The sequence below is a fragment of the Xenopus tropicalis genome, chromosome 8, assembly GCF_000004195.4.
Source record: "Xenopus tropicalis strain Nigerian chromosome 8, UCB_Xtro_10.0, whole genome shotgun sequence".
NCBI lineage: Eukaryota > Metazoa > Chordata > Amphibia > Anura > Pipidae > Xenopus > Xenopus tropicalis.
The window spans coordinates 110,641,805-110,668,230 of record NC_030684.2 but is presented as its reverse complement, the minus strand read 5'-3'; the positions used below and the strand labels follow the sequence as shown (position 1 = coordinate 110,668,230).

The 26,426-nt window shown below is 40.6% G+C and overlaps 1 protein-coding gene across 1 annotated transcript; it reads left to right on the top strand.

Moving 5' to 3' along the window:
• The first annotated feature begins 1,495 nt into the window (after positions 1-1,495).
• Positions 1,496-24,998, top strand: scg5 (secretogranin V). Its single transcript, NM_001078694.2, is given in 6 exon segments — positions 1,496-1,582; positions 3,746-3,977; positions 16,123-16,272; positions 18,759-18,868; positions 21,966-22,019; positions 24,546-24,998. Coding segments are annotated over 5 exon segments (627 nt in total). The 5' UTR covers positions 1,496-1,582; positions 3,746-3,751; the 3' UTR covers positions 24,633-24,998.
• Positions 24,999-26,426: the final 1,428 nt, after the last annotated feature.

Genomic DNA, 26,426 nt, shown 5'->3' with positions numbered 1-26,426 from the left:
TGCCATACCGTAGAGCTGCTAAACAAACAAAAAACATGAAATGCCACACAAAATAATACATGAATATACACACAAGAATATCACTGTCTGCATAATACAGAAAGTTAATTTGAAGGTGTTAACCCCTTTAACAGCACTGTACAATAAGTGGATGTATACACAGAACAGAAACATTACATAAATAAATGCAACCAATTCAAGAGATGAAGAGGGTGCTGCTCACTAGCGCATATTTTAGCAGCCTCTATGCACACTCATGTTACAGGAAGCTTTATTTGGTAGTAAATCTTTTTTTTTTTTTTATTTAACCAAAACTTGCCAACAAGTCAGGAATTCAAAAATAACTCCCTGGTTTGGGGGAGAAACATGTTGCCCCTGAGCCACTGGTTGGGGATCAGTGTTTTAGATGGTGCCTTACCAGTGCTTTGCAGAGGGTAAGAATGACCCTCTCCTGTTATGAATACCCTACCTAATACAGGCTACAGCTGATATTGCTTCTGACAGCTAGGTTATTCACCTAGCCTAATACAGTCCCATTAACGGTATAAGTGGATGGAAATTTTTACATGAGTTGGGTGCATGCCTGAAGCAGAGGGATAGCCAATCACAGTCCTGCAGTCACACAAGTTCAGTTCCCTATTAGGTCAGCCTAGTTGCTGATTGGTTCTTATCCTGTGGTGCAGTGTGCTGAGTGCCACTGGCTCCCCTGCACAGCCTGGGAAAGGAGGCAGCAGGAAGTGGAACAGATGGGCATCCCCCTATGTCCCCTTTAAGTGGGCCCAATACAAAACCCTGTGGTACCCCACTAAAAAGCATAAACTGTACCACTGACAACCACCCTCTGTAGTCAATCCTTTAGCCAGTTTCCTATCAGTGCACAAATACCATTGCTAATCCCAACAAGCCTCTGTTTAGAAAGCAGTTATGGTATGTGGCACTGTATCAACTCTTGGCAAAATCCAGGCCAGAAAGGAAGTCACAATCATTCCAGCCCTGTGTGTCTTTGTGTTAAAACTGAAAGTTATGTGGCATAGTGCCTGCACAGTATGTATACAGAGGCCACAATAATATTTGCCCCCAGCTGCCCCTGAAACTGCCCTCTCATGCTGCTATGTCCATGCCTGACAGTAACCCCTCACAGAAAAGGATCCCAGAGTAAGGAATAAGAGTATTTTATCATAGCCTATGATTAAGCATCTGCAGCAGGCTCAGCATGTGTCAGGCCAGTAACATGATTGTTTAGAGATACTGTTAACATTTATTTTTTCATAAGAATTTGCTCCTTCTGTTTTTGCCGTGGTCCAGATAAGTGCCAGCCTATCATTTTCCAGTTGTGTAGCACTGTAACCCTCAGCCTTGGGCCAGGAAACTGTCATTTTACTAATTGTCTCCCCTCCCAGCAGTCACAGCATCCCAGTGTGGCAGCTTGGGCTTTGTCCTTTGTCTCTCCCTCCCATCTCACCTGTCAGTGCAATTCCCCTCCCACTCCCCCTCTGCTCCACTGCATCCTCATCCCCCTCCCAGCTGCTTCCTCTTCACTATTCACTCGCTTCTCCTCGCAGCTGTCTCTGCCTCCATATTTGTAAGTCTCCTCTCTTTATTTTTCTTTGCGTATTCATAAGATGCTCTTGCTGGTGCTGAGGGTACCGATCCACACGAAAGCCTTTCATCATCATCCCAACTTAATGTGTAAATGACTGTGCCATTCATTGTGTTTATGCAGATGATCTCGAGGCCGGTGCTAGTGGGAATCACTGGGACCTGCTTTATGACATGCATTATTTATTTTCTACAGAATATGTCTATGTTGTTTCCAAATGATCCTTGTATGCTCATGGCAGCTGCCGTACAGTGTCCTCACATGATACAGTAATGAATAATAGCAACAGGCCCTGTAACGATTACATGAGCACTGCCCTTAAGGTTTCCTCTTATTATCGGTATATTCATTACATTAATAAGGATACAGTGGGCCCAGTGGAAGGCAGATAGCAGGGACTTAGAGAAAAGGTAAGAAGGTCAGGACCCTCAGTTGGCAGAAATAAAATGCATAAAGCAGCTGCTGATGATCCACATTTCCTAGACTACTATCTGCCAGCCTTTGGCTGTTGGTGGCATAGGGGACTTAGATTCAAAGTAGGCCCTGGCACTTCAACTACACAGAGGCCCAAAAAAATAGTGCCTGACTTTTGTATGTACGGTTGCCACCTTTTCTGGAAGAAAATATCAGCCTTTTATCTTTTTCCCCTATTAATAACATAGCCATCAAGCATTAGTTTTACCCGCCAGATGGTAACACTAATGGTATCCTACAGCAGCCTCTCTGGTTATCTGCCACTCTGCCCTAGTGATGGCCATAAGTATAGGGGCCTCACATGAATCCCAGCTGATTTCTGTATATGAGTATAAAACACATCAACCTCCTGGTGGTTTTGGTGGTGTATGTACGTACATTTATACTTATACCTATTAATGCAATAAACTGACTTATCAAACAGGGTCCAATACAATAAAATATACAAAGTACATTTAGGTAAATGAAAAAGTGCTAAGTGTTAAAGAGACATGTGGAAGGGGTCCCTGCCCCATAGAGCTTACAATTTAAGTAGAGAGGTTAAACATTGTAGTGGGGAGCCCAGTAACATCTGTTTGTGCCAGTGTTGTTATCATTATTACTATATACATGTCCTGTGTTTCTTTGCATCATTTTTATTTGCTGAATGGCTAAACATGATATTAGAGAATCATCATTGGCAACTGTATTTTATTCTATTTTCAAACTTTATTGTAAATTGTAATTTTATAACAGGGTTGCAGTAGGAAACAAGATGTTATTTAACCTTTTAATGAATAACTAAACCCTAAAAATGAACATAGCTAAAATGCCATATTTATATACTGAACTTACTGCACCAGCCTAAGGGTTCAGCATAACTACGGCAGCAATGATCCAGACCTTCAAAGATGTCACAGGAGCACCCCATTGTGGATTTTGTTAGACGCGGCACTGCACATGCTCATTGTGCTCCGGGAAGCTAAGTTAAGGGGTCATTGCAAAATATCGAACAGAAAATGAGGTTTGTCTGTCATATAAGCTGATGCTACACAGGGCTAATTATAACATTCTGATGCTAGTTTCTGAGCTACCATGAAAGGAGAATCTAAATTATTTGCCTTATATTGTGACATTTATATTCTATATATACAGTATATTGTGTGTCTGACAGCGGCACAGAGCCTGGGCAGGGAATCAGCAGAAAAGAAGTTGGGCAGTTACTGGGGTATCTTTGGGGGCACAGATCTTCCCTGCTAAAGGGTTATGGTTGCCTTGGGCCGGTACAGAAGCCAAAAACATAATGTACAGCATTTCCGCCCTACTGCTTTAGTTAGGTTTTAGTTCTCCTTTAAGTGCCACTGAACACCATTCTCCAGTTCCAGACATCTATGCTATGCATGTAGTTACATGGCAATACATGGCATAGCTTACAGTGACTACCACTAGTATGGAAAAGATTATTATTTATATAGGGCAATTGTTTCCCACAGCACTTTACAGAGTAAGGGAATACAAATACAAGAAATAACAGTTTACAGATACAGACAAACATCTCGCCAGAATACAACTACAGCATATTGCTAGAAGACAGGTGATGGCACTGCGTATGAAAGCTTACAGTCTAAAAGAAATAGCCTAAAGATTAACAAATAATAATAATTCATTTATTATTTTTGTGGTTGATTTCAGGTTAATATGGGCGTGTATTCAGCTTTACCGTTGGCCTTTTCCATTGCCCTATTGATAGCCTGTGGCCTCACTCCCTCTCTTGGTCACAGCCCTCGGACACCAGACCGTGTATCAGAGGCAGACATCCAGCGTCTACTCCATGGGGTTATGGAAGAATTGGGTATTGCCAGGCCCAGAGTGGAATATCCAGCACACCAAGCAATGAACCTTGTGGGTCCACAGAGCATAGAAGGTACTTATAGCATATATAGACTATAGTCTGTCTCTGGGAATTAGTGTTCTTCCTTTACAATCTATAACAACAATAATTTGCATAAACGCCATCAAAACAAAGAATGGTTTAATTATTCTGAAGGTATAATATCTGATAGTCTGTACTGTACAGCCTGATTCACCTTTCACTTAAAATTAACCACAAGTGCTGTAGATTGACTTCAGGTGGCATTTTAGCAAAAACCTACAGGAATAGAATATCCCATTTTATAACAGGATTTTTCCCTTTTTTTGTGTGTAGAAGCAGGCAATTGTGCTGTATAAACAAGCAATATTGTCCTCACCCACCTGCAGGTCTGAGCTGAGGGCAAGTGAAGGAGGCATGTGGCTCTGCCACCTTACGGGCAAAAGGATCTTTTAGTCTTCATAGTCAACCAGAGCCACCATTAGAAATAATGCTTAGTTAGCAAGTCCCTCCCCCCAAGAGCACCAGACAATTAGTTCACTGCCAATCCGATCCCTATGAGCAGTAGGCTCTGCCAAATAAGTAAAAGGAGGACTTAATTCAAAAATAAAATTTTAGCTACAGAAATATTTGTCCATGCCATTATCCACCATGCCACATTGCCTCCCAACAAACCCACAACCTGCCCAAATTCCACTCATTTCATGCTGCCAAAAGGTGTCTGATAGGTCTCCTACCTGCCCCCCCCATATTGGAGATTCTAAGAGATATCCCACCTGCAATATTTGACATGGCTACAAACTGATGATATTCCCACATTCCTAAAACTGGTTAGACATTTTGCAGCTTAGCAGGCAGGCAACAAAATACTCAGAATTGATTCCCACTAATTGTCTGGATTTGTGCGTACACATACATTTCAGGCAATACTCACTAGTGGATTCTCTTGATTACATTGGCTGCCCCTTTGCCCTGGGCCTAGCCAAAGAAAAGCCAGGAAAAGCACAGCAGGGTTGGCAGCTGACATGCCCAGCACCCATCTATACTGATCTTAGCCCGACCGACCTCAATATTCCTAGTACCTTTTCTCACTTTCCAAGGCCCTGTCCTGAGTAGCAGAAACTGTAGGGTGAGCCCATATTTCAACATTGCATCCAGACAGTGGAGATGACTGTTCTTTAGACCTATTACTTAGCAGCTAGTAGCTCTTACCCAAGCTGTTGGAAAGCTGAAAGCAGGTTACCAAGTTTATCAAGATCATAATGCTCTGCGGGTTTCTGCTCTTGGACCTTAAAATACCTTGCCAAATACAGCTGCTGCTCCTTTGGGGCCACATCTAATAAAAATGGGTTGATCATTTACTCTGATGCAATTAACTGACATGAAGACACCTTGACTTGTGCTTTTTTATAGGGAAGCTGAATATCTATAACACTCTTGCCCAGTTTGGATGTGGGCCTTTTCCTTCTGTTTCTTTTTGGCATCATTTATCAGGTGTCCGAAGAAGGATTTTGACTTCTCTTAAGCTGGTCATACATACACCGATATAAACTGGGTTTAGTCCCAATTTTGGACCCTGTGTGGTCTCCGTATTATCGTCCCAATAATTTCGTACCATGGTGATCGGTCATTTAGTCAATCAGACAGGTTAGAAAATTTTGGTCGGATAACCCAACAATCTGAGCGTGTATTGTGTATCTGACAATATCCTTGGATAACCTACAATGCATTCCTGGGATGTCGTGTTGGTACGATTGGTGTGTGCCAACTATTTCATGTTCACAACATCCCCCGATTTGTTATTAATAGGGCTTAATCCTACAATCCTTCAGCCTGAATGTTAGTTTTAACGTATAATTGATATCCGAACATTCGTCAGAAGAAGACTAAAATCTGAAAGTGTATGGCCAGCTTTATTTTTGATTTTGGGGCTTGCAGCTGCTTTTTAGTGATGTAGCGAACATCGCCGAAAATGTTCGCGAACCCGTTCGCGGACTTTCGCCAAAACTCGCGAATATTCGCGAACTTTGCGAACCCCATAGACTTCAATGGGAAGGCGAACTTTAAAACCTAGAAAAACCATTTCTGCCCAGAAAACTGATTTTAAAGTTGTTTAAAGGGTGCCACGGACAGTGGCATGCAGGAGGGGATCAAGGGCAAAAACTTCTCTGAAAAATACTTTGTAAAAAAAACGCCAAAAAATAACGCCAAAAAAAAAAATGCAAGCTATTCCTATGTATATGCATAGGCGATTAAACGAAGCGAAAAAACGCGGCAGAAAACCCAAGGCGAAAAAACGCGGCGCCAAAAAAAAACGTGGCGAACCCAAAGTGGCGAACATCGGCAAAAGTCCGCGAATTTGCACGAACGCGAACACCGGATGTTCGCACGAATTAGTTCGCCGGCGAACAGTTCGCTACATCTCTACTGCTTTGTAGTTAGAGATTTTAGAATTTGTTATCATTATCACAAGCTCTGGTTGTGATACAATTTCAAGAAATTGCACGCCGGAAAGAGGCAGAAAAGGAAGGCAATTCAAAACCTATAAAAAATGAAGACCAAACATTTAAAAGCTACTTTAAAAGTCAGTTACCCCATAAAAGCATTATTTAAACAAAAACCTTAGCAGTTAAGCGGCACAGGCCCAAGATTTTCTACTTCCTTCTACTTGGGATCTACTTTACGGGGAAAAAGAATGAGACGCACAGACTGTGCATTCTTTATTGAGCGCTAACCAATTAGATTTCCCCAAAATATTCATTCTGCAGAATGACTTTCTAAGCTGCACGTAGAGGGGCCTAGAAGCCTTTAACAATCAGGTTGGGGGATGAGTGGAACACTTGTATACTGTACCTTTGGGCATTTAAGTGCACCAGTTACCTTTCAGTGCTTTATTCATGCATTTTAGGGACTTTCCAGGTAGCTTTATTTATCTAGATGACATTTTGATTTTTTTTTATGTGAATTTTTATTTATGAACAAGGACATGTATCATATTATCCCTCCTATTAATGATCAATTTAATGACCAGCTCAAAGAATAGTTTTGTTCTCCTCCTGATGTAGGGTACAGAACCTTTTTAGCCCTGGAAGACTACAGACTTGGGTCCTGAGGTCAGTTGAGGGGGGTGACAATAGGTCAGCACGTGTGGGTAACGTACCTCCTGTCGTAGGTGCCCCATAGCAAAGCCTGGAAAATGGTTTTAGTGGAGGAACAATTTATAGCGGATTTTTCTCAGTTAAGCCCTGCAAATTGGTATTTAGAGCAGATGTAGGCCTCAAAGTTAAATGTAATGCCCCATAATAATTTAAGGGTTTCCCCCAATTTACACCATTCTGCCAACTCTGAGATGGAGATCACCCAGTCAGCTTCTCTTGTACACAACAATGTTATATTTAGGGTGTTCTGATTTAAACCTTGTGTTTGTTTGGTTTATATACTCTCTAAAGGTCATAAATATTAATCAGGCTCTGGTGCTGAAAGGGCTAAAAATAATCCTGGCGCCAAGCGACAAGTCTGGTGCCGACTGAAATCTTAAACAACCAGGGTGCTTTCTCCCCTCCAAATGAGTCTGTAAGCTTCTCTAAGCGTCTCTTCCTATCTGCCACCGGCCCCAAATGGAACATGACTAGTGCCTCATGTATAAGGAACAGATGGAAAGCCTGAGAGATTGACAGTGAATTCATTTAGGCCTTAATCATGGCGATCACAACACGCATTCAGCTCAGGGTGTGTGTCTAATTCATGGGCTACAGTTACGGAACATGAAAGGGCAAATGATGAAAAAGATTTAGACCAAAGAATGTTTCTTTTCTAATCCAATAACCAATTGGTACATTATTTCAGCATCATTTCCGTTCGTATTAATCCCCTTTAATTCCTTTCCACTATAGGGTTTCCAGTAGAACAGGCAATGTGTTTATTTAACCATTGCTATCAATCAGGTTTCTATACATTGTATTTACAGTCAGAAAGATGTGACTGCAGTTTAGAGAATAGACATACCAGACTCCTATTAAATGTCTATCCTTTTTGTTTACGAGATGTATCACTGGCAGTTTGGGATGGCCCCCGTGCCCCAAAAACTTGTATAAGAGAGTTAAAAGTCTATTTAAACTGTGCTGTCACTGAGTATCTAGAAAAGGGCTTGCAGCTATTAGTATATAATAAACCATTTTATTATGGGGGAACATAACTATAGCAAACAATAGTACTAAATGCACTATATGTACTGTATATCAGTGATCCCCAACCAGTGATCTGGGGCAATATGTTTCTCACCAACCCCTTGGATGTTGCTCTCAGTGCCCCCAAACCAGTTAGTTATTTTTGAATTCCTGACTTGGGGGCAAGTTTTGATTAAATAAAAACAAGATTTCCTACCAAATAAAGCCCCCTGTAAGCTGATAGTGTGCATAGAGGCTGCCTAATAGCCAATCTTAGCCCTTATTTGGCTCCTCCATGAACTTTTATGATGCTTGTGTTGCTCTCTAAGTCTTTTTACATTTGACTGTGGCTCACGAGTAAGAAAGGTTGGGGATCCCTGCTGTATATGGACATTCTCATTTTGCTAATATGAGGCAAAAGTCTTAAAGTATTGGCTAGACATATCTTTAACTTATCTTTAACTTTGAGGATCTGTGCCTCTAAAGGAGCCCCCAATAACCCCTTTTCTTCTTTTCTGCTAAATCAAAGCACATTCTCTTGGCTGCTGTCAGTTACCTAAGATAAGGAACCCACTTGCAATATATAAGGCTGATTAGTGTTACAGAGACCAGTGTTTGCTGCATCAGAATTGTTTAGTAATCTGTAGCATCAACCACTGTCACAGATGTAACCTCACTGTCAGCTAATGTCTTGATGATATCCAACCACCCCTAAGCTTAGCTTCTCAACAGCAGCCCAGAGCATACTGAGCATGTGCAGTGCCACTGACACTTGAAAGATGGCCCAACCAAATCCAACATGAGGAGTTGTTGTGAAAAACTTTGGAGTCCTGGATCAAAATGGTTCTAGAGAGTCTCTAGGGTGGTACAGTAAGTTTATAGCATTTCTGGCCATACTGAGACATTTTGAACACAAAGCTACAAAAATTAATTTCCTGTTTGCTAGGTTTATATATTATATAAGTTTATACCAGAACAGTGGCCATGGTCGCAGCTTCCACCATTCCCAGCTTCTGTAAGGTGCTTCTGTGTACAGAAAAACCATTTATCAGACTTTAAACATTTAAAATATGGTCCCAGTATAAATGCTTAGTTAAAGAAAAGGGTATTTTTAGTAGCTTATTTTTTGCTCTAAAAATGTTTGTTTTACCCTTACTAAAAACCCCTCCCCAGTAATAAGAGAGATAATGAGCTCTGTATAAACAAGCACCTCCCCTCCAGCTTTAGCAGCCTCTGTCTCAGGTATAAAGATAAGGATGAAATCATTTCTGAATTTCTACTGTATCACATAACAGGTTTGGGCATTAAATTAGGCCAGATGTCTACAAGAAAACAGTATTTTTTTAATAATGACACCATCTATGGTCACTACAGTCTTAGTAGTTTCTTTGATTCACAGAGTTTTGTTGTTTCAGGAGAAAAATAACAGGGGAATTAGGTGAAAGATTTGTAGCTTGCAGGCAGACAGCAAAACACTGGAAAATATCCCTCCATAGACAATAATGGTAATTGCACTGACCCAAATACCCCTCCACAGACAATAATTCTAATCATAAGTTGATTACTTTTATTGTTTATGGATTGGTATTTTCCAACATTTTGCCCACAAACTAGAACTCATCTGGGTGGAAATCACCCTCAAGGTAATGGTCAGCAATTGTTCCTTCAAGGTTTGAGATTGCCTTTAAAAGATGCTTATAATTATACCCATTGTTTTAATGTAAAATCCAAGTTTTACATAGACTTGAACTTGTGCCATACATATTAAGATCGTCTCCCAATAAGCCCACCTAAAGTAGGAAATATTGGGCTAATTAGATCCTTTGGCCCTAGGGCCAATCAGCTGAATTAAAACAGTGGGCGCCGTCAGACAGAGAACCTAGTATAGGGCAGATAAGCTGCTATATTGGTCTAAAGCACTTGGATCACCAGCTTATATCTGCTTGTGTATGGCCACCTTTAGTCCTCCATCAATAAAAGAATGGCAAATAAACACCTGGCAACTGTTCACACTGTATTAAGCATATTTCTTATTATTTCAGTTATGAAAATGTACATGTCCTTTTTACTTCTATGATGAAAAAAACCCTTGTTATAAAGCTGGCGATGCGTGCACCGGTATTATCAGATATTCGGTGTGTGTATGGTGGATCAACGAGACGACCGACATCACAAAAGCCTTGGATAGCGGTCATCTCAATCAGGCAGCACAAAAGATTTTGAGTGGGCGCAGTTGAAGGCTGTGACGTGGATAGCCACCTTTACCCTCCCTACCTCCCTCTGTAATCAGAAAAGTTGTTTCAAAAGAGATAATGAGCTCAGTATATACAACCCCCCTTTCCCTCAGCTGCAGCTTGTTTCTCTGGTTTATAGATAAGGAGGAATCCATTATTCCTGAAGTGATCATTGATTGGCATTTTGATTAGTTGCCTTGTCCTCCTCCCACAATTGCTCTAAAGAACCAGGAAGTTAAATTGCTTTCAGTTTAACACCCTCTTTAGTGCAAAACATAACAAAACACAGATGTTTCTTAATTAAAAAATACAAGCCCTGTTCATGAACACACATTTAAGAAGAGGGTATACAATCCTTTATATCAAGTTGTGACATTCATTGGGCTTTAGAAATGTAAGGGTTGGATGGATTGGGTGTCAGGCAGTCATTCATTTTTGGCTGCTGTGAGGTTTAATTTAATCATATAGTAGAAGTAGATGGTACCATATATTTCTGTGAGGGCATGGTGCATATGACATACATACAGAGTGCTCTAATTGTGCTAAAATAGTTCTGTATCAGCTCCCACTGCTCTGTGGTCCACAGTTATGCAGAGGTAGTAGAGGCCTTAGGTAATAGTAGGGCCTTAGTAGAGTTGCGTTTCTCCTATTACTGCAATAAGTAGCACATTACTGTGCCTATCTTCAGGGGTGAAGGGCTAAAACCAGCTTTCCTTCCAAGCACATAGCATTCGTTCAGCCTAGAATCACTAGTGTTTTATTCATATGTAGTTCAAAGAGAGCTCAATGTAGCGCTGGATGTTTTTCATGGCTTTATCTTAGGCTTAATGGCAAACGTTTTAAAATTTTAAAATCGCCCTCTTGATGTGATTGGGTTCCAGGAGCTCACCCACAGTACATGCTAGAGAAGGGCAGTAAAGAGCATTTCACCAATCTCTCCTGTTCATCGGGCCCTCAGATCTCTTATCTCCCGGGGCTTGCAATGTAATGCAGGCATTTGGAAGGAGCTAGGTGGAGTTTAGAGACACATGATAGTGTTTTGATGTAATACATTGGAATAGGAATCCGTCTGCTTTGTATTATTCCCCATCACGCAGGGACGGCATTTGCATATGATTAGGAATGCTAGAAAATCTTCTGTTTAACTGCTATCACATGCACAACTCAGGCTGTAGAGCTGAGGCCTCACCACCAGGTGGTGTTGCTGTTCCTTTACAAATGATGGAGCAATGTAAGGTACAAGAGTGGGGTGCACATCACTGGTCAGTACTGCTTTAGGGAAAATAAAACAACAGACTCCAACTAGTTGTATTGGTGACTACAGATTTGTATCTGCTATCCTGTTATATTACATTTCTTATTTATTGTTACAAATAGAGAAGAGGTGCCACCATCCACCCATGTCTAGCCCCAACTCAAGTCCTGGCATTTAAAAGAATCATAAGGACCAGGACTCAGCAGAAATATCAGATCGCAGCTAAGCTGTATAGTGTTGTATCTGTCTGGAAGTGACAGACTGTACCTCTCTCCCACTGTGCTTCTGATTCGCTCATTTGGTCATGCCTGTGTACCTTGCCTGTGTACAGAAATCCCATCCATTATGTCCATCTTGACCCACGCCTTGTTTGGTTACATGCTTGTATCATAGAAAGGTGCATGCCGCTGGAAGAAGACCTGGGCCAGTGTGCATGTACTTATTGCACTAAATTATTTACTGACCCCACAATAAAATCTTTTAGGTCCATAATATGCACTAACCCACCTGCCCAAAATCTATTCCCTCATGTACATTTCCTGTGCTCCTACCAGGTAAATGCCAGAGGGGCTGCTGTAAGATGCCATAGACCAGTGATCCCCAACCAGTGGCTCTGGGGCAACATGTTGCTCCCCAACCCCTTGGATGTTGCTCTCAGTGCCCCCAAACCAGGGAGTTATTTTTGAATTCCTGACTTGGGGCAAGTATTGGTTGAATAAAAAAAAGATTTCCTACCAAATAAAGCCCCCTGTAAGCTGATAGGGTGCATAGAGGCTGCCTAATAGCCAATCACAGCCCTTATTTGGCTCCTCCATGGTGCTTGTGTTGCTCCCCAAGTCTTTTTATATTTGACTGTGGCTCACGAGTAAGAAAGGTTGGGGATCCCTGCCATAGACAGTCACTATGTATTGTAGCCATGGAGGGCTGTTTGGGCCTCTGTGTACTTGTAATGCCAGGGCCTATTTTGAATCCCAGTCCAGGCCTGGCTCCTACTCCACCAAGCAGTAGTGCAGCACATTGCACACCATTGGTGCCCCTTTGCATATCCTTGCAGCACATTGCACAGCTAACAAATACCCTGACAGTAAACTGCATGGCAAAAAGCAATGTTCTCCTAATCTGCAGGTGGTAAGGGTTCCTACTACGGAGGGCTGTGGAGCTGATACATAAATCCTTCGACTCCTCACTTTTTAGTACCTCCGACTCCAACTCTAACTCCTCTGTACTCCTCTATACTAATGTATTTTCCAAAGTTCAGCAGTGTTAAAGCTATATAAAGATGGCATCTGATTTTGGGAAAAACACAAAGAACTACTGGCTAGCAAGCTGACAAACTACCCTATTGGCCATTCAAGCCTGTCACTGCCAACGTGAATGAGAATACTATTCAACTTTGGATCCAAATATATAACTTAGCCTATGTCATTGTCATTTTTACTGTATTAATTAAAGAAACTATAAACATTCCTTAAACCCAAAGTTTAAACAAAATGAAAAAAAATGAAAACAATAAGGTTATAACAGCTCAGCTGGACTTAACACTAGTGGAACGACTATGCACTGGGCTTTACTATGAACTTTATCTGTAAAATAGGACATTGTAACATATTGGGGGGGGGGGTTTGTTACAATTTAAATTTATTTGGATTCAGACAACTCCTACTCTGACTTCAGGTACCAAAAATTGCTTCTGACTCCATGACTCTACAGCTCTGTTACTACATCTGCAGCAATGTGAGGATTGTCAAAAAGAGACATTTGCCTAGAAATAGCATGTTCCCAAGCAACAACCTTCTGACATTTACCTTCGTGAGCGATTTTAGGCAGTTACTGTAGAGGTGCACATGTTGGCGGAACCAAGCCACTCTGTGCCATTGCCCTAATGTACACAAGGCACATAATTTGGTTAAAGTGGGCCATATTTGTTACAATCGGTTTACATAGGCCCATGCTGAATTTCTCAGATTTTATATATTAACATTAACCCAGCTACAATCTACAATTACCTACAGTGCTAATCTCTTATTCTTGCACCCGCTCCAACAGCCATTTATAATTCTGGCTAATTGTCTTTTGTACCATTTATGAGTATAGGATATTGAGCTCTACGTACCACAGTTTATTTAGGTGTTTAGAGGTTAAGGTAGAGCAAACACTTAGACACTCTGTTAAATAATCATGGCCGTGGCATAATGTAAGCCCTCTTGTCTTGAGCTACTTGCTCCCCGATGCTTAGAAGGAGAGAGATGTATTTTTACAATGGAAGGAATGCTGTCATTTGGTTAAAGTTTAACTGGATATGTGTTCAAGCCTTGGAGCCTGTTAAGTACCTCTGTTTTCTTTATGGGCAGTTGATGGTGCCACAGGGTCTGTGATGTGTGGGTGTGGGGGGGGGGATCAATGTATCAGAAGTGACACACTGTAAAACAAACTGCTTACAAGTGGCGCACTGCATATTGATTAGCAAGCAGGAGCATCACATTGCAATGGGGGCTGCCCCTGTGCCCTGGGGGACTATTGGTGTCTAATTCTGCACACAATTTGGACACTACAACATAAAGGTGCCATAAGATGGTATTGCAGAATGGCACAGAGAGGGCATCCACAAACAGCCAAGGAACCAAGCCTCCTATGTTTTCCTCTCATTATTTTAGCAATTGTAAACCCTCATTGCCACAATGAGTTGGCAATCAGTAGTTTGCTCATTTCTCTAGTGTAAATGAATTGGCTACGCACAGGCATGCATAAAATTACCATTCCAAAAATTATAAATCTTCATCAACGATTATACATCAGTCAAGACCCCCGGTGAGCAGCCTTAACCCAACCTGAGGTCACTTGTGAAAAGCCAAAAGGCTATAGTCTATTTCCACATAGTTAAGCCATAAGTTATTATACTCGTCTGGTGCTGCCGGCTGCCCATACTGTACAGGTAGTATATTTAATTTTTGCAACCCCCATCCGCAGATAAACCATAAGTCCCATGGGTTGACCAGCAACAAGTACATTGTGTTGGTGCAAAAAAAAATCTATCCAGTTGTTCCACACTAAAAAATCTTATGTGCCTCTTCTGTTTCTCTATTTTTATGTCCTAAGACACCTTGTGGGTCCATTCACACAGGAGACTTTGTCACTATATGTTTCATATATATTATATATATGGTGCAACTGTTCCAGGGATTCCAAACACGCCCTTTGCAGAAGTTAAAGCTGAATGCATTCAAGCAAAAGCAAGAATATCCAAGGCTATTGTGATACTAATATCTACAGTTAGTACTAGTGGTTGTATATATAGTTTATGTATGTGAGTGTATAGATTGGTTAGTATAGGTTGTGTGCTGGGTTTACTCGGATGGGTTGAACTTGATGGACAATGGTCTTTTTTCAACCCTATGTAACTATGTAACTACTATGTAACTATGATAAACAGCGTTGTCTCTGTAAATTTGAATTATTTTGAAAAATATTTTTGGGTTAAGCAACAATCCAAGAGATTTACGGATCATCCCTTCAGTACTGTTTGTAAAAGTTACCACTGTGATAAAGCACCAATATCATTACGTTAATGTGACAATGCTATTCCTAATAATCTTAGCGGAGAAGTTGCCCAGGAACCTATCTAGCAAGAACTTCCCTGAAGCTCTCGCCATTTTAAAGGGGTGTTGCAGCTCTCTCTGCTTACAAATTTACCTCCATGAGTAATAAAAGGCACTAAGTTTGCCCAGAAGCAGTACTCATAGCAACCAATAAGATGTTTGCTTTTAAACAGGTGACCAGTAAAGGCTACCAGCTGATTGGTTGCTATGGGTTACTGTACCTGGGCAAAGTTGGTAACTTTTATTACATAACAACCCCTTGTAGCTCTGCAAGTAAGATAATCAGAGATGAGGACCCAATCACACTTATGCAGCCTTTGACACCAGCCCTGGTCATTGTGGGAAATTTCCTGCAAGGATAATCTGGACCTCACAGAATTAATTTTTCCATTATTAGAGTAGCCATTGTTACAGTTACCTGTGCCATAGTAGCCATAAGGTGGCCATACACTGGATGATCCCTTAGAGCAGGGATGCCCAACCTCTTTTACTCATGAGCCACACTCAGATGTAAAAGGTGTTGGTGAGCCACACAAGCATGAAAAAACTTCTCTGGGGATGCCCTTCTCAGGGCTGTGATTGGCTATTTGGTAGCCCCATGTGGAATGCTGGCCTGCAGGAGGCTCTGCTTGGAGTAAAATGGTGTCTCTGTGCTTCAAAAACGTCTCCAAGCCAGAAATGTAAAATTAGGCACATACTTTGAGGCCACTGGGAGCCACATCAAAGGGGCTGGTGAGCAACAGGTTACTTAATAGCCACTGGCTTGGGGATCACTACTTTAGGGTATCTGACTGATCAGCTAGTGAGCAGAATTGATAGGAAACTTGCTACTACACTGGAATAGGAAATTATATTGTTCCATTTGTTTGAGTCAAATTGCTGGGAAATTCCTTACAACTTCCTCTACAATGGACACCTCCCTAACACCAAGTCTCTTGTACCCTACAGGTGGTGCCCATGAAGGTTTGCAGCACTTGGGACCTTATGGAAATATCCCAAATATTGTAGCAGAGCTCACAGGCGATAATATCCCCAAGGATTTCCGGGAAGATCAAGGCTATCCTAATCCACCCAATCCTTGTCCTGTTGGAAAAACTGGTAATTTAATTGTATTATTATTGTGTCTGTAAAAAGTAAAAATGATTTGCAGTTCCTGAGTCCACATGAGCAGAACATAAAATGCAGTGTGGGAAGATGGGGGTCAATATTTTCTTTGCTTAAAGAAGATGTTAGAAATACCATGCAGGGAAAGGAATACTTTAGTACTTATATACCGAATGTGCCCTTGCAAAACATACAGTATAAAGAGCAGGGGAGGCTAAAGCTTTGCCTTGTGTGGCCTATGGCATCCACCTGTTTTGCCTCTTCTGTCTGGTTGATTGCCTCCTCCCACGCTTGTTAAGTGGCGTCCAGCTGTCTCTGTGCAAATGAGAAAAGGAGTGCAGGGGGTCGTTAACTGGACCCTTGGCTGTTTAACGTGTTTTGCTTAGGGCAAAAAGTGAGAGTGTTCTTGGTAAATAAGTTACCAGGTCATTTTAGCCTGACTGCATTAACCATTCGTCTTCCAAAGAGACTGGAAGGGAGCAGGTTCTGGGACAAGGTTATCTCCCTTCTATCAATTCTCATACCTGCCAGAAATCCAGGTTGCGTTGTGCCTGCAGCGAGGCCTCTGTGTTTTGGAAGCACCTGTTGTACCTTATAGCAAGCACTCCAGTACTTCTGCCTTCTGCCATGTTTAAAGGGAAAATACCGGTGTGGGATCTGTTTCTAGAAACCCTTATAATGAAACCTCTGAATTACAGAAAGACCGTCTCCCACAGACTCCAATATAATCAAATAATTCAAAATTTAAAAAAATTCTTTACCTTTTACTTCATCTCTAAAGAGATATAATTAATCACTACTGGAGGCCAAACAATTATATTGGGTTTATTTAAATGTTAAGACTTAAGGTATAGTGACCTAAATAACTGAAAGACCCCTTATCTGGAAAACCCCAGGTCCCGAGCATTCTGGACAATAGGTCCCATACCTGTAATAAAATAAAGAATTATAAGCAAAACCTTTATTAGCTATTAGTAAGTAAAACTGGTTACAAAAAGACATTCATTTATAAAAGCTGTGTATGTAGATGTCTAGCTCTTCAGGTGAATCCCAGTAACCATGCAGAGCTGTTTGGGGATGCTGGCAGATGTAGGGGACGACAGATGGGATGCTACACAATGAAGATGGTGGTGCTAAGGAATATATTCTGAGATGTCTGCCGCACAGAAAACAATGCTCAGGTTACTGGGGGGATGATGGTACCACCCATTCATTTACCCCACACAACGGATGGATCCTTACTTCATTATACAACGTTTGCTTTGTTAACTCCGCCTGTATCACCTTTGGAAATGGAGGCATGATAAGCAGCCACGTTTGCCCTTGATTTAACCTATAACATTTAAAGGGGTACAACAAAGGATACAACAACCATGGCCTTTGATCCTATTAGATTGCAAGCTCTAAGGAACCTGTTTAACCTCCTGTATTCCTCGGTATTTGTATGTAATCTGTATGTTTTGTGCATATAACCTGCTGTTGTACAGGGCCATGGAATATGCTGGCATTTTTAAAAATGCTTGTTTATAATAAGAATTAGAATATTTTAGTTATATATAAATATAGAATTCACTATTTAGAAAACTTAAAATAGAAAATGATAGCAATGAGAGCAATGTTCCCTGTGCAAGAGATTATTATTATCCCAATGGAATGGAACATACACCTGCTTACAATACTCTCACAAATGCAAATAATACATACAGAAGGGGCAAACTTTATCTAAACAGACATTTGACTCACTATTTCTTGCCATTTAAATAGATCATTATCACACCTTTGTTCCACTGCAATAAATGCTGTAACATGATGTTCCATAAGGGTACCAGCTGAATCCTGCACATATTCTGCATGTGTAATAGGCAGCACATACTGGAGCTAGCTAGATCACACTGAGAAATGTTGCTGCATGGCCCAGGCCATACAATTATAGTAGAGACTATTTTAAGCCAAGCTGGAATAGGTGGCAATCACAAAGAAAACTAGGAAAAAAGGCTGCACTCCTTCTTCATGTAAAAAATGATCCTTTATTTAGGAGTTATAAACATTCAAGGATTTGGTAGGGTCCAGAGGCCTGATGTGTTTCTGGTATAAACCCTATTAAAAAAATAACCATAACAATACAATTGTAAGCTCACAGAGCAATCGTTTTTGCCCACCGGGGTCAATGACCCCCATTTGAAAGCATAGAAAGAGGTAGAAGAAGGCAAAAACTATAAAGAATAAATAATGAAGACAAATTGCAAAGGTACTAGAAAAAGAACATTCTGTAACATATTAAAGTTAACATTAAGGTGAACCACCCCTTTAAGTAAGTAAGGGCTAACAGCCACATGGTGCTTCTACTGCCCAGCCATTCTGGCTTCCTTCTGCCCTGTAAATGGTTCTCCTACCCTTGCCATGATTAGTGCATCAAGACACCTAAAACTCCTACATTATTTTGATTATTTTGTTTTCTATTGGCATATTTTATTTTGCAGGCGATGGCTGCCTGGCAAATACACCAGATACAGCTCAGTTTAGCAGAGAGTACCAGCTCCACCAAAACCTGTATGACCCAGAACACAACTATCCTGGAGCGTCGACATGGGTAAGTCAAAAATGTCACTCTCACCATAATTTGTTACTAATTATAATTTGGATCACCTCATTACTGTCCTGGAACCAGAGATATTAGTTAGTGTATTTAGAGACTTTGTCAGGTTTTTCCAGATACAGCTGACCAATCTCAGCTAAGCTCCAGGTACAAATATGTCTAATAATTAAATTATACGTAGTTTGTACCTAGCTCAGTGTGGGTTCTTAGTGTTTTGTAGAAGTTAACACCATATTAATCACTATTATGTTCCAATTACTGTATTGAAATATATTTTATGAATCAGCTGTGCGCTAGTGTGAGCCATTGCTCCAAAAACTTTGCTCACTGAGGAAGCATCAAGTGTATCTCATGGGGTATTGTACTGTATAAACACACTTTTACCTTTTTATGGGCTAATACAATGTTTCTTGGATTGTTCAACAATGGCCCCGTCAAAGCCCATGGTGCCTAATCTGGGGCACTATTTCAAAACTGAGGTGCACTGGCATCAAATCTGCCTGGATAAATGGACCCAAATTACTTCCAGCAGCTGATACATACAGTATTTACCCCAAAATACTTTAAAAAGTATTAAAAAATATAAATCTGTTCTGTAATCTGTTATTAAATATGGGTCATGCTCTTAGAGATACAGTATATCACTATTATCTAATATAATATATGACCTTTCATTCCAGAGCAACCCAGTATATTCCATTTGTTGAAAATAATAGTTGAAAGGAAATATATCACCATTTCTAAACCAAATCTTAGGACACAAACTCAACTTCCAAATGTAACTTAAGGGGAATTGATAAGCAAACAAGGAGTGATTTGTATCCTAGCAGGAATGCAGCCATTTCTTGTTTGTGGTGGTGCTTACTATGCAATGAGTGAAGGGATTGCCCCCAGGATAAGAGTTAGAAAACCTTTAGGCTTTATTAAAATTGTCTCTCTAAAAATGGTTTACGAGGAGAGCAAGACCACCATGTGTGAAAATAGTCTCCTGTGTGTGTGCAACTTCTGAAACTTAATAGGGAGAAGGGCTAATTAAACGTAAATGTACAAGTGGGAGCAAGAGACCGTCCACTTCAGAGTAAGGGAACTCTTTATGTCCATATTATGCCATAAGTATAATGACATTAAATATTGGGGATATGGGGATATTGGTATCAAGATCCTACTCTGACTTTGTCCTGTATTTAGGAGAAACCAGGGAAGATCGAGGTGTTAGGTTTTTTTCTTAGTTTCCTTTTAATTAGGTGCATTATGGCATATATATATATATATATATAGTATACAGGGAGGAGCACACCCTATAAAAGTCCAAATGCTCTTGGTGCAGGTCAAAAACAAAAATATAATAGAAAGTGCCACAAAAAAAAATAAAACCACTTTTTCTTTTGTATCAAGTGCCTATGTGTGCAGCACTCTTTCTGTTATATATATATATATTTTTTTTTATTTATTTATTTTTTTTCTTGGCATACCTTCAGGGCTGACTCGGCAGAAGGAGGTAGAAATCCTATTGTTTCTACCTCCATATCTGACGATTCAGCCCTGAACGTCTGTGGAGGGTGGGAACGATCTTTCGTGCGACCGATGGATCTAAAATCGCACGTGTGGCCACCTTTAGTCTTGTGAACCCTGGGCATAGGGCTGATTACTGGATTTTCATGGATGCCAATAAATGCAAGTTTCTGGGCTGTACTTATTGCATTTGAATTAAACACAACCAGTGCACCTCTTCTAGCTGGAGCCACTAGTGTCCCTGGTTTTTCACCTGATCTGGTAGAACATCAGTGATCTCCTTGGGAATCCCAAGTTCTAAGCATTCCTAATAATAGATCCCATACCTGTATTCAGATTGTAAATGGTTTCATCCAGTTTTCACATTATGGGAAAGTAACTATAAATTGCAGCCTTTTCCTTTACTGTTGCCATGAATGGTCATGGTAAGGCAATAAGGCTTATAGGCAAGAATGTTAATTTGGGTTGTGCTTGGGCTTTCTACATGTGAGTACACACCAGAATCAGGGCAGGATAGGCTACCAACATTAGCAAAATATAACAAACAGACAATAGGGCTTCATCCAATGTATTTCAAAGATGATTAGGATAACCATCCCAATTAATAGGAGCAATGCAGGGAGTGTACTGGTTTGTGTCTGAGGCTGCAGCAGGGGGCATTAGCTCTGAAAGAATGTAGTGCAGGTTGGAATGATTAACTAATGAAAAAGGATTAGCAGAAAGAGACATAGTATGGGGTTTGTGTGGGGGTGGATTCTATTTTAAGAGGTATTGATTGGCTCAGAAAAGGTAATGTTCCTTGCACTGAGATACATCAGCCGAGGGTGCATTGCGTATTAACAAGCCCTGTACTGTGGTGGAGGGAACAGAGCAGGGAAATGTATAATAGTGCAGGTTCTATTTTATTTACCTAGTGCAGACATTATGCAGGGGAGGAAAAGACAGGAACATTTCCACCGAAGTCTTTTAATGTATCCTCTCAATGCTGTAAAAAAAGGTGTTATTAGTCACGGCTGTTTCATATGGAAGGATGAAGTCTTAACAAAGAGGATGACTTGCTTCCTATGTATAACTGTACTGTGTTACTCACTGGCAAAGAGAACTTTTATTAGTCATGATTTAAAGTGAGGAAGGCCATAAAATCAGGATCATCACCCCTGCTATGAAACAGGAAACAATAAGACAGGACATGAGCCTTGGAAACACATGCAGTCTGTAGTAAATATTCTTTCTCTAACAAAGCACTCATTCATATATATATATATAGATATATTGGATAATGTGGCTGCTGTTGCATAGAGCATGGGTAGATACTGTAGCTTCGGCATATGGTACAGAACATATAGAAGTACATATAGATGTATCTCAGTGTATATGCTGAATGCTTAAATGATATTGTTCTGTATGCTCTGGGCCGTATATTCTGCCCCAGGTGCTTTCCTCTATTGCCTCTTCTGTGTCCTCCTTTCCACTTACTTGGCCAAGGCTAATATTGTTACCAATAAATAAAGATTCTGCCCTCTTTCTGCTGAGAATGTTGCTCACAAATGGCTTTCCTGTGTTTCTCTCCCACTTGCAGAACAAGAAACTGCTGTATGAGAAAATTAAAGGAGCATCACAAAGACAGAAACGGGTAAGCCATTTATATTACTTGTGAGGTGGTGAAAATTTAGCAAAGATGTACTGTTAACTTAGAAAGAAAGGACTATAAGTAGGTACCCCTTACAGGCTGAAAATGTCGGCAGAATTCCTCTTAGTACATAATGAAAGATATATAACTACATCAGCAATTCAGCAACAGTGTCAGTTAGGGAACAGCAAATAAGGATTCTTACCACACAACACCCTAATTGTACTTAGGCATGGGGGGCACAGTAGCTGGGCAGAGCTGGGGACACGAGTGCAATGCCTGGGCACTATCTAAGGGGGTTTGTATTTTATACCATAGTAATGTCAGTTCTAGTAATGAGCAAATCTGTCCTATTTTGGCTCGTTACCGCACTGCAGTCCATAGGTGACTTTTTTATGCATGACAAATTTTTCTCATGCAAAATTTTTTACGCATAACTATTTTTTCTTACTTTAAATGCATTAAAGTCAATGGGTGTTTTTTTGCAGCAACTCTTTTGTCTCAGAAACTTTTTTTCTTGGCAACTTTTTGTCTCTGTGACTTTTTGGTCTAGGCAAATTTTTTTTTCATTGCAAAATTTTTCTGCAGTTTTACAAAACAAATTGCAGGTGGTGAAATGCAGAATTTCTTTGTGAATCCATGCCTGACGGAAACATTCGCTTATCACTATTGGGTTCTTCTAGGTACTCCTACCAGTTTCTTCCCACTCCAAAAATGTACCTCATATTCCCTCATATCTCACCCTAACTGGTCTTCTCAGGCTCAGCAACCCCCAACACTGCACTTGGGGGGGGGCTTACCCACAGTTTGGGAACCTCTGGATAATGTATCAATGCACGGCTTTGCTTTACTTATAGTTAAACCACCAGTGGCTCTTGAAAATATAGTCATCATTTGTTAAACAAAAAGGAAAACAGATTTAAATACATACAGGATACTCAAAGCAGTTACCATGAGGGCCACCATCACAGGGGTACAAGGGACACTTCAATCAGGGACCCTGTGGCAGAATGGACCCCTAGAGATATGAAAGTGGGAATTGCACATCAGGAAGGGCACAGGCTTGTGGGAGGGTGTGAGGTTTGGGTGGGCCATGCCAGAATTTCTGCATAATCAACATGGTCATGGGTGCACAGACCAATTTTTCCTCTGGGGCCCCTGACTAGTAGTTTTACAAATGGGATCCCCACCAGGACATATTTTAGTAGATGGAGATCAGTCACTCATAGCATATCCCAAGAATTGAAGTTTCTCTAAAATTATTGTTCACACCTGTTTTGTGGGTAGATGCAGAGGGTATGACTCTGAACACTGAACATGAGCAGGGACTAGGAGATGGGTTATGTATCCCAGATAATTTGCCCAATACCTCAGGTTGCATTAACCACTTGAAATGGAAATAATTACTGTTATTATTAACATATATTTATAAAGCACTAATATATTTGGCAGTGCTGTACAACAGAAGGGTGTACACATCAAACATACAAAGTATATACAATTATTAGAGCTTACCATTGTACAGGAAAAATTGATATATACAGGGGTAATTCTGCTCACAAGGCCGCTTTCCTGATGCCGCCCTTGGGTATGTCATGGTGTGTGCCTGGTGTGGGCAGGTGGACTGGCATGTTGTGGATTCTGGAAGATGCCCGAGGGGCTGCTATTGACAGTCATAGACAGCAATAGACAGTCACTATTTATTGGGCTGGTGGGGGCTGTTTGGGTCTCCGTATACTTTATACTGTATGCCACTCCAGGCCTGGGTGTGGGATTTATTTTATATTCTTGTGAGATCTGGTAGTGACATTTTCACTGATTATGTTGCTAGAGCTGGAAATACCTGGGTACTTAAGGTGATATATACTTAATGCATATCCGTGGCACCATCCCTGGAACCTGATTGAATTAAAGTGGGAGGCAAATATCTATCAGATCCCTTTTGATATAGACAAGAAAAATGTGTATGAGACCAAAGGGCCTATAGCAACCAATCAGCAATTAGTTACCTACAAGTTAGAAAACAAAAGCAAAGCTCTGAGTGGTTGCTATGGACAATATCACCAGTGATGTTTATCTTCTATCTTAGTAAATACACCCCCATGTTACCATCTGTTGAATGTCTGAAAAATGACTTCATGTACAATACTCCAAGGGGGCTGCTGTAAGATGCCATAGACAGTCACTATTTATTGGGCTGCTGAGGGGCTGTTTAGGCCTCTGTGTACTTGAAATGCCAGGGTCAAAAGAAAATCTGGGACTGTACACACCTGCCCATTTTGCATATCAGGGCACAGAACAGGGCAAAAAATCCCTAAAACGTGAGAGAGAAGGCCCAATATACTGCCTCTGTTTTCTAAATGCTTGGGGAATTGATAGGAAGATGAAATTATGGAGGGAAAAATAGTACCCTCTGCTGGCTGTTATTAGTACTGCGACATTGTAAATGGAGACAAATACAGGCCTTTTCTGTGCACTAGGAACTGTCGCATTCACTTTTCTCTCCTCTCACCTTCAATACCCCTTCAGACAGTGAATCCATACTTGCAGGGACAGAAACTGGACAACGTGGTAGCCAAGAAGTCTGTTCCACATTTCTCTGGCGAGGAAGAGTAAGCAGAGCCAAGTGATGGAGCCGTGGCCGTTGTGATCCAGCTCGGCATCCTATCTGCTGCTTCAGAGCCTCACTGACTGGCAGCATGTTTATTATTTATAGACTTGTGAATGGGAAACAGCTGGACTTATAACATTATGTTGTCATTGATAATAAAAAAATATAGACTTCTGCTTTCTGTTAAATTAGGGGAATGGTATCATTTTTTTTCTTGCGTGTTTTTTCCTGCTGCTTTGAGGGGAAATTTTAACTCATTCAGCGCTGACAGGGACTGAAAAGGTTAAACCCTCTTATTCTCCAGTAATTGCCGACTTGCACTCTGATAGAATTAGCCATATCCACAATAAAGATCTTTTCCTTGTACTGCATCGTTGTGTTTATTCTTTAGAATCTGTTTTGTATCTCTTGCCTTGGGTGGCGCCACCATTATTTCAATAGTCCGAAAGCTTAGTGAGTTTTTTTTTCCGCCATAGGATGAGTAACAGGGTTGGATTTAAGGTAAAGCAAAGATGGTATTTGCCCCTGGGCACCATGCCTCTCAAGGGATCCTTGTGGGGGGAGGCGGAGGAGAATAAACAATAACCATCATTTGGATAATGTGAAAACAGGTGCATAGTTTGCCCCAGTTCTATACTCCCACCACATATTTACTGCTCTGCTGCCTGAAAGCATAATCTGTCTGTTATTACATTACTCCATACTGTTTGACAATTTTGAGATATTTTTAATATCTCTGGCTTCTATTGATCTTCAATAATGGGAGTTGCAGTTCACAAAAAGGTTGAAGGCTGGACATTCCAGAACTACACGACTTGTTATCCTCTCAGATAGGAACCCCAGCCTTCCTTCAGTGCCCAATGATCCATTATTGCTACCTTTCGGCAATGGCAGTAAACCTGGAAAACCAACACCTATGGGGATTTTGGGTGTCCAACGGTTTAAAGGAAGACAATGTAGGGATCTAAAACAATACCATAAAACAGCCCATATGTAAAGCCCTGCTTTATATAAATAAACAATTTTCATAAAAATATACTTCATTACTGGATGTGCCATTGGGTAATTCTAAATAGAATAATTGCTATTTTAAGTACTATGGGCCGCCCCCTGGGATCATATGTTTCTCGGTGCACACAAACAAACTTAGGATACAAGTCACATCAGCCATTGCATGGACAGGGTTCTGCCTTTTGCTATATATATATATATATAACAATTTGGAGAGATTCTTTAACAGGCCACTTAATTTGATATAAACTATCTGTTGGTTATGTATGCATTCTTGGGGTATAGTTTTTTTTCAAGCATCCTTGAGAAAGTAAAGACTAAAAAATGATTATAAAATGACTTATAAATCTAAATCAGAGAATAAAATAATATACTGTGGGTAATGAGAATGGGGTACTGATGGCTTGTGGAAGGCCTTCGTGCAAGACAAGATCTCTCATGCTATAATTGAGCAGTGAGGTGCCATAGACCAAATTTTTTTTAGTAGAAGCCAAATAACATGGCATAGCAGGGGAATAATGTTCCTGGGTCAAAATGTGTTGGTTAGTGGATATCAGTATAGAAATGTGAAGTAGAACAGTGTGAATATTAAAGTTGGACAAAATAAACAGACCTCAGCAGAAGCTTTATAAGATCCTGTTGGTTCTGTAAGTGAAAAGAACCAGTTTCTACACCCCCTTACAAATACTAGCTCCATGATGCTTACATTAAAACAAATAGGACAGTAGCACTGGAAGTGAGGATGTTGGAACTCACAGAAGAAGCTGGCGGTCGCCTGTTGACAATTA